We start from the raw sequence: 17,655 nt of genomic DNA on the forward strand, positions 1-17,655 counted from the left end.
TTGAAGGAACAATATATGTATTCATTTAAAAATAAATTAAAAGTGCTGACAAACAATGCCTCATAATCACAGATTAACACAAATTAATTGTGAAAGTCCGCTGCCATCAGATTTCTAGAGCCTGATTTTTTTATTTTGAGGTGATGGGGGGTGGGGGTAGGGGGAGTGGGAATATAGAAACTCTACATTTCATTCAACTGCACTGGGATGATGTTGATGGTATGCCTGTGGGGAGACCGGGATACTGGTGCCCTGCCCCAGGCTGCCTGCAGGCGTTAGTGATAATGGAGATTCGTTGACCCCTTTAACACAAGTTCATCGCACGTATATCAGTTGCTGCGGAATAATTTAAAATACAGCTCTTCGGGTTGTTTTAAATCCACTGCCCGTGTGTTTGGTTTTTGTGTGGGTTTGGAGGGAATAGTAAGTCCTCATTTGTTAGCGCGGAGGGCAAACCATGTGGCGTTTCATTAGCTACGTGGAAAAAAGTGGGAAGAAGTTACAATATTACGAATAAATACTCCAATGGCAAGTGGTCGGTGTCTCTTTCCACTCACTTTGAATCAACTAGCAGGAAGTGAACCCTGCGGATAGGTGTTTGCCTGCCTATTTCACAATAGCTCCCTCTGCTGCACCAGTGTCACATTTATGTTTAAAATCCCTGTTTCCCATCAATCATGAATGAGCAATTCTCAATTAGGTTGCTCATTTGTGGGGACTTTTGTGTCTGCTCTCTGCCGCTTTGTGCTCGTTAACATCTCCTTTACATTGAAGTCAGGCAGCGGATGGACATCGAACCTGGTTACTCTCATTTATTGCACCGCGTGGCTCCTTTACTTTTTTCTAACTTTTTAGAAGTGCTGGCATGTACGTCTTAAAACAGCGTCGCGCGTTTGGCTTTATTTTGCAACATAGTTAAAACACAGGGACTGCTTGTCCCGGTTATTGTGAGAAACACGAGCTGGGACGAACCAACAGTGTGTCTCTTCCAAGTTATTGTCGGTTGAATTAGAATTATTAACTTTTCAAATATATCATTGCGTTCCATAAAGTGTTTCATGTTGTCTATAATTAAATAGAAGAGAGACAGAAAATGTTTCGTTTAAAATTAACTTGGCTCCAAATAGTAAGTTTCGACAGTCGATGTAATTTTACCTGCCCACACACCGTTCAAAGTATGTAAATACATAAATGTATGTAAATACATACAATTAAATACAACCTTTATTTTCGTGCTCCCATACTGGATTTGTATTTCTTATCGTTCAGATAAATGAATGCTTCCAACACAGTTACAAGTTTGTTCTCGGCTGTAGATTATATCTATTCCATTGAAGACTAATCAGTACCACAGGGAGTTGGAACTGGACAAGTGCCAAACACTCCTTTAACCTTCCGGAGCCCTGACCGGACTGCACCCACCTGGCTGGGCTGGGATTAAATGGAGAGAAATGCTGCTTTAAATTACCACGCAAGCACACCGATATGTCCATACCCACAAACCAAACACACTTTAACAAACCAGACATACTCAAATTAGACATTCACGAACCATACATGTTCATAGAATCCCTACGGTGCAGAAGGAGACCATTCAGCCCATCGAGTCTGCACCAACCCTCTTAAAGAGCACCCTTCCTCGGTGTACTCCCCTGCCCTATCCCCAATCCCACCTAAACTACACATTTTTGGACACTAAGGGACAATTTTATCACGGCCATTCCACCTAACCTGCATACCTTTGGACCTTGGGAGGAAACTGGAGCATCTGGGTGAAACGCAGACACCGGGCGAAAGTCCACACAGTCACCCAAGGCCAGAATTGAACCTGCGCCCCTGGCACTGATGCAGCAGTGCTAACCACTGTGCCACCATGTCACACACAGACAAACCACACAGGCATGCATAAACCACACACACTTACAACCAATTCACACACAGTCACCAACCACATACAGAAACAAACCAATTCGCACACACACACAAACAAACCACGCATACTTATCCCACACTGACAAACATACGCACTGAGACCAGGGAGGCTCACAGGCAACTACTAACCAAACACGCAATCAAATATCATTGCAAACCAAATACTCTCAAATCACACACCTTCACAAACCACACACACTCTCCTACCACAGACACAAATCACATTCACAAACCCATTGACGCATTCACAAACCACACACCGATTCACAATCCGCACACATACTCAAACCAAACACACACTCACAAACCACATTGAAACCAAACACACGCAGGCAGGCACACTCTCAGAGAGAGATGAACAGCGACAGAGGGGAAAGCCAAGGGCTTCAGCTAAACTGCACACACCGAGAAGGACACAGTTCTGCCGAAAGGTCAATCAACCTAAAGCGTTAACTCTTTTTCATTCCACACATGCTGCCCAGGGCTGCTGAACATTTCCAGCATTTTCAGTTTCGATGAGAAGGAGCCGCTCTTTGCAGGAAGCTCTTTTTTTTCCCCCCCGATGACATTTGAATTGCAAACGTGCCATAAAAAAAATGAAAGGGCTGACACATTTCCGAAAGAGCTGCTGCCGCTGCTGCTGAGAGATGGACGAGAGACTCCCTGAGATGTTGTCAGTGTGAAGCTGGGCAGTGGCCAGTGAACAGGGCCCGCTTCACAGTGCCAGATGCCAGTCCCATTGCAGTGAAGGGGGCGAGCCGGCAGATGCGGGCAAGTGGACGGGAGACGGGCTTGTGACTACGGAGCGCTCCCAAAGGGGACTGAGCGTAGACGGGAAGGAGGAGGCACCTCTCCCAGTGACAATCGCTCGGGAGCTGTTCACAGAGCTCTGGACTGGGGCGGATTCAGGATGACGGCTCCTCAGGAGGATGAAGCTGGGACCATCTCCCCCTCTCTGGCCATCTACATCGGGATTGAGGTGGTGATCGCGCTGGCCTCTGTCCTGGGCAATGTGCTGGTGTGCTGGGCGGTCAAGATCAACCGAGCTCTCAGGGACACCACCTTCTGTTTCATCGTCTCCCTGGCCCTGGCTGACATCGCCGTGGGGTCCCTGGTCATCCCCCTGGCCATCACCATCAGCATCGGCCTCCAGACCCACTTCTACAGCTGCCTGCTCTTCTCCTGCACCGTGCTGGTCCTAACTCAAAGCTCTATCCTTGCGCTGCTGGCCATCGCGATAGATCGATACCTCCGAGTCAGGATCCCCACCAGGTAACCTCCAGCCCTAATTCTCAATCCTCAGCCTTAAATCAAACTGCAGTGGAGTACCTGTGAGCGGCTGGGACCCGCCAGCCTGCAGTTACAGAAGGGAAATGATATGTCCTTCACCTGTTCGGTACAAGGACATGTTAATCTAATCGGAAAATGCCTTTCCAACGCAGCCTGCATTTCTTTTAAAAGCTTTGCTATTAATCTTCATCCCATTCTTTAAACAGTAACAGAGAAATCGCCTACATTCCCACGTGGGGATGCAGTTTCATTCCTCCGGTAGATATGGTTCGCTCTCTGTTTAATCTGTGTCCCTCCCATCAATATGAGTGTGCCTGTGGGAAGTTATTTAACCCTCACTAAATTCGCGCTGCACAGCTATTTGAAAGGAAACCTGTAAATTGACTTCACCAAGGGATAGTGATTGGGTTGGACATTTAAAGTGATGTCTGACAGCCCCCAGGCGCCAGCAGAGGAAAACAACACACAGGTCACAGGGGTTAGACCATTAGCCCAGTTTTCACTCGGTTATTTTTCAGGGTGGGGCGAGATTTGGGATTTTTTTTTTTGCCGTGTTGCAGTTGGACACGTTGATCGGCCTCTCCTCCCATTGCCTCTTTCCCCGGGGTTCGAGCAGGCGTTTTGAAGGGAAGCCCTTCGCTCCAGTTCCCAGAGAAGTGGGTGAGCCAATTGTGGCGCTCAGACCCGCCCCAGGGAATTGAGCTTCAGTCCGAGTTAACATCCAGGGATCACTCCAGGTTTGGGTTTATTGTCAGGTGTACCGGGGTACAGTGGAAAGTACTGTTCTGGGCACAGTCCAGACAGATCGTTCCATACATGAAAACACATAGGACACAGTGGCTGAGCTGTGGGGGGGGGGGGGGCTTTCCCTGTCCAGCTTGTTGCACATGCTTCACTGATACTGGCTGTGTCTTGCCAGCGGATCTTGCTCCAAAATAAACTCCTGGCACCAGACAATGCCACAGTGTAGTTGTGCAGTGATAGTTCTTGTACTTTAACGTCACCACTGAGTGAGGAGTCGGGGAAGAAATCGGGCAGGAATATAATTTGGAGGTGTCTCATCGGAAGGTGCTTTTAAAAAAAAAATCTTGCCAGATTTCTGGTTTCTTTCACGATCACATATCACACGGAAATGTTGGTGCAACTGACCTTATGAGCCCCTCAGTCTGTTCTATATAGAAATATGTCATCGAAAGAAACCTAAAATAAAAGCCCTTCATTGCCGTCTTGTCTCCCTTAGAATGTGGACAAACTAATGCAAACATTGAATCATAGAATTTACAGTGCAGAAGGAGGCCATTCGGCCCATCATGTCTGCACCGGCCCTTAGAAAGAGCACCCCACACAAGCCCACGCCTCCACCCTACCTCTGCAACCCAGTAAACCCACCTAACATTTTGGACATTAAGGGGCAACTTAGCGTAGCCAGTCCACCTAACCTGCACATCTTTGGACTGTGGAAGGAAACCAGAGCACCCGGAGGAAACCCATGCAGACAGGGGGAGAATATGCAAACTCCACACAGTCACCCGAGGCCGGAATTGAACCTGGGTCTCTGGAGCTGTGAGGCAGAGGTGCTAACCACTGTGCCACCGTGCAACCCTATAATTGTTGTCTCAATAATCTAGAAGGCTTTATTGGATCATAGCCAGGTTTTGGAAAATGATTTCCTTTCATGAAACAGTGAGATACAATTGAGCGCACTCATTCTTGGAAGCATTAATGTATGTCTTTTCCAAAAACCAAGTAGGCTTTTTTTTTGGTTTGGCATTTCGGCTCCAACCAACGATTAATACCATTGAGGGGGTTAGCTCTCTGATGGCTGGTGCAGAGGTTAGTCCCTGCATCATAACTAAAAAGCCAGTCATTTACATTATTCCCCAAATACCTGAAGTAAAGAATACTCTTTTGCCCAGTGAATAAGAACAGGCAATCTTCCACTACCAACTGAGAATATTTAAATATACATATCATCGTATATTGTGTTTACAGGCAAGAAATATTTGCCAGTACCTTGCCAGACATGTGCTCCTGTAAGTATTCCATTAATATGGCATTGATTATAAGAACTCAATGAGTATACTTCATTCGCACCATAGTTGTCAAAATGACTAGATTCTAAGATGTCGTCAGAAAACCTTTTCTTCCTCTCCACCTCAATTTTTCCCGCTTTTAGACATCCCATAAAAACAGCCTCTTTGACCAAGCATTTGCCCAGCTTACCTAATATTGCCTTGTGTAGCTTGGTATCAATTTTTTGCCAAATAACATTCTTGTGAAGCAGCGTGGGATGTTTCATTACGTTAAAGGCAATAATATAAATGGCAAGCTGTTGTCATAATTTACCACGGATAATTTCTCCATATCGTACGTATTGCATTTATTTTCTAGGCTATTCCAAACTTTAGCAACCATGCATGTGCCATGCATTTGCCTCCAATACCAGTAGAATATTCAGACACACTGACACACATACACCTTCCACTCGACACACATACACCTTCCACTCGACACACATACACCTTCCACTCGACACACATACACCTTCCACTCGACCCACACACACACACACACACCTTCCACTCGACACACACACACCTTCCACTCTACACACACCCACCCATTCCACTCTACACACACCCACCCATTCCACTCTACACACACACCCACCCATTCCACTCTACACACACACCCACCCATTCCACTCTACACACACACCCACCCATTCCACTCTACACACACACCCACCCATTCCACTCTACACACACACCCACCCATTCCACTCTACACACACACCCACCCATTCCACTCTACACACACACCCACCCATTCCACTCTACACACACACCCACCCATTCCACTCTACACACACAGAATCCACTCTAAACACACACATTCCACTTTAGACATACACCTTCCACGCAACACACACACTGTCCACTCTACACGCACACACCTTCCACTCTACACGCACACACCTTCCACTCTACACGCACACACCTTCCACTCTACACGCACACACCTTCCACTCTACACGCACACACACACACTGTCCACTCTACCCGCACACATTCCACTCTACATATACACCTTCCACTCCACACATGCACCTTCCATTCTACAACACATGCACCTTTCACTCTACATGTACACCATCCATTCTACACACAGACCTTCCACTCTATATACACGCACATACACCTTCCACTTCACACATACGCGCACATTGCACACTACACACACACACCTTCCACTCTATACAGACACACACACCTCCACTCGACACAAACACATACGTTTTCCACTTTACGCACACATCTTCTACTCTAAACATACACACAAACCTTCCACTCTACATATACAAACACACACCTTCCACTCTACACACACTCACAGCTTCCACTCTATATATTTATATATATTTACACAGACTCCTTCCGTTCTACACACACACCTTCCATTCTATATGCTCACCAGTCTGCAGACACCTTCCGCTCCACACACATCTTCCACTCTACACATAAAAACACACACCTTCCACTCTACACAAAGGCACAACACACACACCTTCCACTCTATGCACATGCACACAAACACTTTACACTCTGCACATGCACACATAGACACACACACACACACACCTTCCAGTCTACAAACACCTACTGTATACATACACACCGCCAACTCTATATACACACACACACACACCTTCCACTCTACAGATACAAACACGCAGATTTACCTCCACATGGACACACACCTTCCACTCTATATACACACACACCTTCCACTCTTTACACACACCTCTACTCTATATACACACACCTTCCACTCTTTACACACACCTCTACTCTATATACACACACATCTTCCACTTTACACACATACACCTTCCACTCTACACAAACACACACCTTCAACTTTACACATACACACATGCACAATTCACTCTACACATACACAGCCACATATTCCACTCTATACACACACACCCTAGCAGTCTATATACATACACACAAACGTGCACATCATCCACTCTTCACACATACATACACACACACACACACACACAGTCTGATTTACACACACCTTCCATTCTATATTTACACACTTTCCACTCTATACACACACACATCTTCCACTCTGCACAAACACACACACCTTCCAGTCTACATACACACAAACCTTTAAGTCTCCACACACACACAGCCCTTCAAATCTACACACACATCTTCCAGCCTACACTTACACAAACACAAACACCTTCCAATCTAAACACATACACAGGCACACACACCTTCCAGTCTAAACACATACACACCTTCCACTTCACATACAAACACACACCCACCCACACACATACCTTTCAGCCTACCCACATACAGGCAGAAACAGCCACACACATGCCTTCCATTCCAAACATATACAGGCACACACACCCACACACATGCCTTCCATACTACACACATATCTTCCACTCCAGACACACATATACACTTTTCACTCCACATGTACACATATAAAAACAGGTCCAATATAGAGCATGTGGAGTGCTTATGTGATGGTGTGAAATGTCTTAATGAACACTGTAACATAAATTCTGACATGTGGAGATGAATAACACACCTTTAATCTATGACAATATTGGAAAGTATTCATGTTACACATGTATTGTGAGTACAGCAAACTAAATATAGATGACTCTGTGATAACTTTCACTCAATTATTTATTATGTATACGAGTAAATCGTCCTTGCATTGTACACAGCCAGTCAAGGCAAAACAGTCTTCAGATTAAGTGTGGTTATAGTACAAGGGATATTGAGACAAAGGAATTTATAATGAGAAAGCTGACTTGGAAAGTACATGCAAATGTAATATTTTAAACATATTATATTGGTTGATCTCCTAGCTATGGCACGGCAGATGGTAAGTCAACTCCAAATGCAATCTTCAAGTAAGATAAGGTTAGAGGCCGAGGGATAATTGGCAGGGAGTAGGTGTTAAACAGTCCCAATTCTACTACCATATATTCCAGTCTTTATATATTCCCATTGTATCATGTTCCTCATTATAATGGAAACAACCTATCTAAACTTGTTATATTGTAATTATAGCCTCCTTTATCAAATGACATTGCCTTCATTGGAGGGAGGGTGTAATTGCAGTTCTTCAACTTGATTTTACATGTCGACCCAGAAATTCAAAATGGAAAAAATACTTCAAGTACACTTTGATGTAAATTTATTTATATGTTATATATAGATAGATAAGATTTTTTTCCTTCCAGTTAGTTATAACACACTTGGATAAACAGAACTGCAAGGTATGTAAGCTAACTCTTTTTCCTTGCATTGGTTTGACCTTTCCATGACTTCAATCTTAGTGATCGCTTCCGATCTTTTAAAGTAATCTTTTACAAGATGGAGAAATGGCAGTTCTGATAGATTGGAACATAATTATTTCATATCTGGTATCCATTCAAGACTGATGCATTGTAAGTTTTATTTTCCTTGGCAGACGTTGAAATTCTAATTGAAATTAATTATGACAGTTCTGATTCAGCTCAAAGTGGTTGTGAGCTTACAACACAAAATGCTTTTGATTTTATACTAATTGCAATCAAATTAGTTACGCTCAAATAGGTCACAAAGATGGATTGTATAAGACATGGAATTATGTAGCAGCTAAGTGTGTGTGTGCTTGGTCTCTTGCGGTAAGGGATGAGGCACATCGATGAGGCGTACATAAGAAATCTTAACCTAAATCTAACCTATCTTAAACCTAATCTGGAGTTCCTGATAATGCCATTGTATGCAACAAAAGTAAAAAAAAAACAGCAGTACATTTTCTGGCATTGACATCTTTCTCCATGATGTTCAGATAATAATTTTATTACCGAAAAATTTATACCGATTTTGCAAATATGGATTCAGTCATCTACCTCCATGAAAATTGAATATATTAGCAGAAATAAATAAAGTAGTTTTGTTGGCCATTTAGAGGTGAAGTTATGTGAGCACTGCAATAACCAGAGCATTTTCACATCAGACAACACCGAGTTTCAACATTTATAATGAGCTCCTTGTTTGGAAAGTTCACAAGAACTTTAGTGCAACTGTACCTAGGCAAATAAATGAAAATTTTCTATGACAGAGTCAATGATAGGATTTTTCCAATATTCATTAAAAAAAAATCACTAGTTTAAATGTGTATAAATTAGCAATCTACAAAAATGATGCAATGATTATCTAATATCCGCTAACTCTTTTTGGGGATTATTTTACAGAGAAATCTAGTCCAATCAATGTGAATCATTCCCAGTAGATCAATATCCTAGAGGAAATGAGAGTGTGTATTACCAGACGTATTTATAACCTGTGGTTTTGCAATAAAACATTCCTTGAATCAAATACCACACAATCTTTATTGCTATTACTCTTTTTATTCATTCATGGGATGTGAGTATTGCTGGCTAGGCCAACATTTATTGACCATCCCTAATTGCCCTTGAGAAGGTGGTGGTGAGCCGTCCTCTTGAAGCGCTGCAATGGTGTAGGGGAAGATTTTTTTTTCTGTTTTAACAGGATGTGGGTGAATCTGGCCAGGCCATAATTTGTAGCCCATCCCAAATTGCTCTTGAGAAGGTGGGAGTGAACCATAATCTTGAACCGGTGCCGTCCATGTAGTGTGAATACGCTCAGAGTGCTTTTAGGAAGGGAGTTCCAAGATTTTGGATCAGTGACAGTGAAGGAACGGCAATATCATTCCTAGTCAGCATGACTTGGAGGGGAATTTGAAGGTGGTGATGTTTCCATGCATCTGACTTCGGTCCCTGGTAAGATTTTAGACTCTATTATTAAGGATGAAATCGCAGAGTACATGGTAAAGTAGGGCGGTGTCAGCACGGCTTCATCAAGGGGAGGTCATACCTGACAAATTGTGAGAATTCTTTGAGGAGGTAACGCAGAAGTTAAAATGTTAGGGGCAAGGTACTGGCATGGATAGAGGATTGGCTGACAGGCAGAAGGCATGGAGTGGATAGAAAGGGGTCTTTTTCAGGGTGGCAGAGGGTGACTAGTGGAGTTCCACAGGGGTCAGTGTTGGGACCACAGCTATTCAAGATACATAAACGATCTGGAAGAAGGAACTGAGGGCATTGTTGCCAAGTTTTCAGATGATACAGAGATACGTAGAGGGACTGGTTGTGTTCAGGAAGCAGGGAGGCTGCAGAAGGACGTGGAGAGGCTAAGAAAGTGGGCAAAGAAGTGGCAGATGGAATACAATGTGGAAAAGTGTGAGGTTATGCACTTTGGTAGGAAGAATAGAGGCATATATTACCAGCGCCGGCCCTAGGGTTGCTGGCGCCCTGGGCAAGCTGAACTTCGACGCCCTTCGGGGGGGGGGTCTCCGTTCACCGGGGGGGGGGAGTGACCTGGTACATGATCGGGACCCACCGATCGGCGGGCCGGTCTCTCTGTCGGCAGGCCTCCTTTCTTCCAATGGCGAGCCTGGATCCATCCGCCATGTTTGTGCGGGGCGGCCTGGGGGAGGGCGGCCACCGCGCATGCACTGGTTGGCACCGGCCCAACTGTGCATGCGCGGGACCCGAGTCTTTTACGTGGCACCGGGTCTCTGACGCCAGTCACGCACTCCTTGATGGCGCCCCCTAGCACATGGCGCCCCGGCCCTGTATACTACTTTCAAAATGGGGAAAGGCTTCAGAAATCAGGAGCACAAAGTGACTTGGGAGCCTTAGTTCAGGTGAACATGCAGGTTCAGTTGGCAGTAAGGAAGGCAAATGTTAGCATTCATTTTGAGAAGGCTAGAATACAAGAGCAGGAATGTACTGCTGAGACTGTATAATGCTCTGCTCAGACCCCATTTGGAATATCATGAGGTAGTTCTGGGTTCCATGCCTAAGGAAAAATGTGCTGGCCTTGGAGGGGGTCAGAGGAGATTCACAAGAATGATCCTGTGAATGAAAAGCTTGTCATACAAAGAGAGGTTGAGGACTCCGGGTCTGTACTCAATGGAGTTTGAAAGGATGAGGGTGGGGATCTCATTGAGATTTACAGAATACTGAGAGCCCGAGATAGAATGGACACAGAGATGTTTCCACGAGTAAGAGAGTTCATGACTCGAGGACAGAGCCTCAGACTGCAGGGATAATTCTTAAAAACCGAGGTGAGGAGGAATTTCTTCAGCCAGAGGGTGGTGAATCTGTGAAACTCATTGCCACATAAATCTGTGAAGGCCAAGTCACTGAGCGTCTTTAAGACAGAGATAAATAGGTTCTTTATTAATAAGGGAATCAGAGGTTATGTGGAGAAGGCAGGAAAATGGGGACGAGAAACATATCAACCATGATCGAATGACGGAGAAGACTCGATGGGCCGAAAGACTCCTATATATTATGGTCTATCTCATAGAATCATAGAGTTTTACAGCACAGAAAGATGCCCTTCAGCCCATCGTGTCTGTGCTGGCCATTGAACACCTATCTATTTTAACCCCATTTTCCAGCACTTGGCCTGTAACTTTGTATGCTATGGTGTTTCAAGTGCTCATCTAAATGATTCTTAAATGTTATGAGGGTTCCCATCTCTACCATCCTTTCAGGCAGTGAGTTCCAGATTCCAACCTCTGGGTGAAAAAGCTTTACCTCAAATCACTTCTAAATCTCCTGCTCCACACTTAATGCTATGCTCCCTAATTATTGACCCCTCTATTAAGGGGTCAGTTTATTCCTATCTACCTGTCCATATACCTCATAATTCTGTACAGCTCAATGAGGTCCCTGCTCAGCCTTCTCTGCTCGAATGAAAAATCCCAGTCTAACCAACCTCTCTTCCAAGCTGAAACGCTCCAGCCCAGGCAACATTCTGGTAACCCTCCTCTGCGCCCTTTCTTGTTCAATCACTTCAGTCCGACATATGGGTGTCATAATATCCACTCATGTATATAATGAGATGCAGACAGGCAGTGATTGACACACAGGATGACCAATGAACACACAACACAGAACAACCAATCATCAGACAGGATACCACCACTATAAAGCCCATAGGGTATTAAGACTCTCCCTCACTCAGGACCCAGCTACTGAGACAGTCAGAGTGCACAAGCTAGTGAGCACTATTACCATGCGATAGCTAGTAAGTCTGGTCAAGCCAGTAAGAGGTCATCAGTTGGATTAGTCGAGTATCAACCCACAGCTGAACATGTACAGCAGTCCACTAGTTAAATAAAACAGTATTGGGTCATCTCCTGTGTCAGACATTTGTTTCTAGCTTCACTGCATCCAGTTGCAGTCAATGTCGAACCAACCTGCCTAACACATCAGTGGAGACCAGAACTGCACACTGTACTTTAGCTGCGATCGAGCAAGGATTTTATACAGCCCCATCATAACCTTCCTGCTCTTACACTCTATGCCTCAGCTAAGAAAAGCACGTGTCCCTTATACCGTCTTAACCACCTTATAAGACCATAAGACCATAATATGAAGTCTGACAACACCAGGTTAAAATCCAACAGGTTTGTTTCGAATCACTAGCTTTCGGAGCACTGTTCCATCCTCAGGTGATGAGTAGTGCTACGAAAGCTAGTGATTCGAAACAAACCTGTTGGACTTTAACCTGATGTTGTCAGACTTCTTACTGTGCTCACCCCAGTCCAACGCCGGCATCTCCACATCATACGACCATAAGGAACAGGAGTAGGCTATTTGGCGCCTCGGGCCTGCTCTGCCATTCAATGGCTGATCCGATGTTTCTCACATCCATTTTCCTGCCCTCTTCCCGTAAACCTTGATTCCCTTACTGCTCAAGAATCTATCTATCTCAGCCTTAAATATACACAAGAAGTTCCAAAGACTCACAACCCTCTGAGAAAATAAATTCCTCATATTATTTCATGTAGAAATAATTATTCCATAATAATTATTCAACAGCAGTGCCCTCATCAACACACTCCATGAAAAATTCAATCAAATTTGTTAGGCATGATCTGCACCTGACAAAGCCATACTGACTATCCTTGATTAATCCGTGCCTCTCCAAGTGCAGATTCATTCTGTCCTTCAGAATTCTTTCCAGTAATTTCCCTATCACTGTTGTTAGACTTGTTGGCCTGTAATTACACATTTTTTCCATGCCACCCTTTCTTGAATAATGGTACCACGTTAGCTATCCTCCAGTCCTCTGGTACCCCAGGGAGGATTTTAAAATTAATGTGAGAGCCCCTGTAAACACCTCTCTTGCTTCCACAATAGCCTGGGATATATCCCATCCGGGCCTGGAGGTTTATCTACCTTTAAGCCTGCTAATACCGTTAACACTCCCTTCTACTTAATGTTAATCTGTTCAATTATATCACTGTCCATCTCCCTGCTTTCTATATCTACATTGTTCTTCTCCACAGTAAACACAGATGCTAATTACCTCACCAACATCTATCAGCTCCTCATACATGTTGCCTCTTTAGTCCCTAATGGGCCCACTCTTTCCCTGGTTACCCTCTTGTGCTTAATAAAACACTTTAGGATTTTCCTTTTTTGCCAAGGAGTGTTTTCTCATGCCCCATCTTTGTTCTCCTGATTTTGTTTATAAGTACCCCACCTGCGCTTTCTATACTCCTCTAGGCATGTGTTGCTTTGGGCTCTCTGAAACCACCATAAACTTCCCTTTTTTTCTTCCTTATCCAATGCTGTATAACCTTTGACATTTAGGGTTCTCTGGACTTGTTGATCGTACCTTTTAATTTTATGGGACCATGCTGGCATTGTACTCTCTCTATTTTCTTTTTGAATGACTCCCACTGCTCAGATGTGGATGTTCCTACAAGTAGCTGCTCCCAGTCCACTTTGTCCAAACCTGTCTTAGCCTACTAAAATCAGCCATCCCCCAATTCAATTCGGAGAATCCCGGCCCTTATTTCTGGTCCACCTTTGTCCTTTTCCATAACTACCTTAAATCTTACTGAATTATGGTCACTATCACTGAAATGCTCTGCTACTAACATGTCTGGCTAAATTCCCTAAAATTAAGTCAAGTACTACCCCCTCTCTTGTGGAACTTCCTACGTGCTGGCTCAAAGAGCTCTCCTGGATGCACTTTAAGAATTTCACCCTTTCTAAGCATGGGCGAAATTCTCCGACCCCCAGCAGGGTCGGAGAATCGCCTGGGGCCGCCGAAAATCCCGCCCCCGCCGTGGCAGAGATTCTCCGCCACCCGGGAAGTGGCGGTGGCGGGAATCTCGCCACTCCGATCGGAGAGGCCCCTGCGGTGATTCTCCGGCCCGGATGGGCCGAAGTCCCGCCGCCCCGGGGGTGCCCCCACAGTGGCCTGGCCCCCGATCGGGGCCCCCCGCTCAGACTCCGGGCCAATGCCCTTGGTGCACTATTTCTCCTCCTCGGCCGCGACGGCATCCGCCATGGCGGAAGCGGAAGAGAACGCCACATCGCGCATGCGCCGGCAGTGATGTCAGCGGCCAGCTGCCGCTGACGTCGCTGCCGGCGCATGCGCCGACCGGCGAAAGCCTTTCGGCCAGCCCCGCTGCCGGTGGCGCCGGTGTTTTGCGCCAGTCTTCTGGTGCCAACCGCTCCGGCGCGGGGCTGGCCCCCAAAGGTGGGGAGAATTCCCCACCTTTGGGGAGGCCCGACCCCTGAGTGGTTGGCGCCACTCCCCTACTCCGGGACCCTCTGTCACGCCGGGTAGGGGAGAATCCCGCCCCATTTATGAAATGAAATGAAAATCGCTTATTGTCACGAGTAGGCTTCAATGAAGTTACTGTGAAAAGCCCCTAGTCACCACATTCCGGCGCCTGTCCGGGGAGATTAATATTGGGGAAGTTGAAATCTCATATTATTATTACTCAATTATTTTACACCTCTGAGATTTGCCTGCATATCTTCTCTGCTATCTTCCCCTGACTGTTAGGGAGCCTAAAGCATACTCCCAGGAACATGATTGTCCCCTTTTTGATCTTAAGTTCCACCCATATGGCCTCAATTGAGGAGCTTGCCAAGATATAATCCCCCCATAGTGCAGTAATTGATTCCCTGATCAATAGTGCAACGTCACCTCCTCTTTTACAATCCCCCGTCTCGCCTGAGGATTCTATACCCCGGAATATTTAGCTGCCAGTTTTGCCCGTCCCACTACCATGGCTCTGTGATAGCAATAATATCATACCCCTATGTGTTAATAAAAGCCCTCAATTCATCTGCCTTACCTGCAAGACTCCTTACATTAAAATAAATGCCACCCAGTATGTGCCAAAACTTGTCTCTCTTTGCACTGCCTTCCTAGGTTTTTCTTGTATATTTGGCATGCCGCACCTCCCAATGTACCTCCACACTGTGACCCACTCCCCTGTCAAATAAGTTAACCCCCCCCAACCCCCTCAACAGCACTTGTAAACCTCCCTGCAAGGATGTTGGTCCGTCCCATTCCAGTTCAGATTGCAACTAATCTGACATGCGCAGGTCCCACCTTCCCCAGAAACTGACCCAGTGATCCAGGAAGCTAAAGTCCTCCTTCCTGCACCATCTCTTGAGCTACACATTCATCTGCTCTGTCTTTCTATTCCTATACTCACGAGCATGTGACACTGAGAGTAATCCAGAGATTACAACCATTGAGGTCCGGCGTTTCAGTCTTCTATCTAGCTCCCTGAATTTTTGCTGCAGGACCTCATCTTTCATTTTCCTATATCGTTGGTACCAATGTGAAACACGACCTCTGACTGTTCACCCTCCTTCTTCAAATTGTCCTGCAGCTGTTCAGTGACATCCTTGACCCTGGCACCCGGGAAGCAACACACCATCCTGTAGTCAGGTCTGTGGCTGCAGAAATACCTATCTGTAACCCTCACTATCGAGTCTCCTACCACGATTATTCTTTCACTCTTACTGCTCCTCCCTTATGCCAGGAACCTGGCTCTGGCTGCATTCCCCAGAGGAACCGCCACTCTCACCATTTTCCAACATCAAAAAACTGCTCCTGAGTGATATGCACTCTGGGGCTTTCCTGACTATCTGTCTGAACCTCTTTTTATAACCGGTGGCCACCCATTCCCTTTCTGGCTGCATTTCCTTAAGCTGTGGGGTGGCCACATCCACAAACCTCTCAACCTTGTGAATGCACCGCTGTGCTGCCAGCCGACGCTCAAATTCTGAAACCCGGCTCTCAAGCTGGTCAAACTGGTGACCCTTAATGAAAATGTGGTCATCCAGACTGCCTAGGAGTTCCCACATGCTGCAGGTTGTGCAAAACATGGAATTGAGCTCCCCAGTCATACTTTTAGTTAACATTAGTTAAGTTCATACCAATTAGAAAATTATTCAAGATACTTTCTTTTAAAAACTTTCTATAATATAACTTTAAATTTGAGTAAAATAATATACTACTATTTACCAATCAGCTCTCTGCAGCAGGGCAAGACCACTCTCTGAAGATTAAAAAGTTAGAAAGCAAAACAAAAGAGCACCTCTCTCCCCTCTGCACTGAATCTCTAGTGTGCTCCAAATTCCAAAATACGCATGCTCACTTTAGTTGTATCTCACTCGGGAAGTACTCTCTCCTACCTGCTCTTCTGCAAATCTTAGCGATCCTTGCTGCATTTGTTCTTTTAGGTGACAGAGGTTGTGTGTTTGGAAGATTCTATCAAAGGACCTTTCTGAAATGCATCTTGTAGATGGTATACATTGCTGCTAATATGCATGAGGGGTGGGGGTAGTGTATGTTTAAGGTGGTGGATGAGATGCCAAAAAAGTGGGCTGCTTTGTCCTGGTTGGTGTTTAGTTTCTTGCATGCTGTTTGAGAGATACATGGAGAGTACTCCATAACACTCCTGACTGGTGCCTTAGAGATGGTGGACAGGCTTTGATAGAACCACATTATAAATACTCAGCATAAGGTTCTTATGTTACTTTGATTTCATGGTTCAAGTCAAGAGCTGCGTTACTCACCACAGAGTTCCCAGCCTCTAAACTGGCGTTGTAGCCATGGTACTTTTGAGGCTTGTCCAGTTCAGCTTCTGGTCAATGGTAACCTCCAGGATGTTGATAATAGGGGATTCAACGATGGTAATGTTATTGGATGTGAAGGGGAGGTGGTCAGATACTCTCTTGTAGGAGATGGTCATTGCCTGGCACTGGTGTGGTGTGAGTATTACTTGCCACTTATCAACCCAAGCCTGGATATTGTCCAGGTCTTGCTGAATATGGACATGGACTGTGATCAGCATCTCAGGAGTCGCGAATGGTACTGAACATTGTTCAAACATCAGCGAGCATCCCCACATCTGACATTAGGTTAGAGGGAAGTTCGCTGATGAATCAGCTTAAGCTGGCTGGTCCTCGGCTCAGTTTAACGATCAATTAATCAATTATCATTGATACCTTATCGATTATCATGGAAAGGTATT

The 17,655-nt window shown here is 45.2% G+C and overlaps 1 protein-coding gene across 1 annotated transcript in view; it reads left to right on the top strand.

The window, feature by feature from the left end:
* Positions 1–2,018: 2,018 nt before the first annotated feature.
* The window catches only part of LOC119978902 (adenosine receptor A1-like), a 148,090-nt gene continuing 132,453 nt past the window's right edge, over positions 2,019–17,655 (top strand). The window contains exon 1 of the mRNA XM_038820831.1: positions 2,019–3,204. Within this exon, the coding sequence (XP_038676759.1) occupies positions 2,843–3,204 (362 nt within the window). The 5' untranslated portion in view covers positions 2,019–2,842. The remainder of the gene's footprint in view (positions 3,205–17,655) is intronic.

The sequence above is a fragment of the Scyliorhinus canicula genome, chromosome 15, assembly GCF_902713615.1.
Source record: "Scyliorhinus canicula chromosome 15, sScyCan1.1, whole genome shotgun sequence".
In the NCBI taxonomy this organism is placed as follows: Eukaryota; Metazoa; Chordata; class Chondrichthyes; order Carcharhiniformes; family Scyliorhinidae; genus Scyliorhinus; species Scyliorhinus canicula.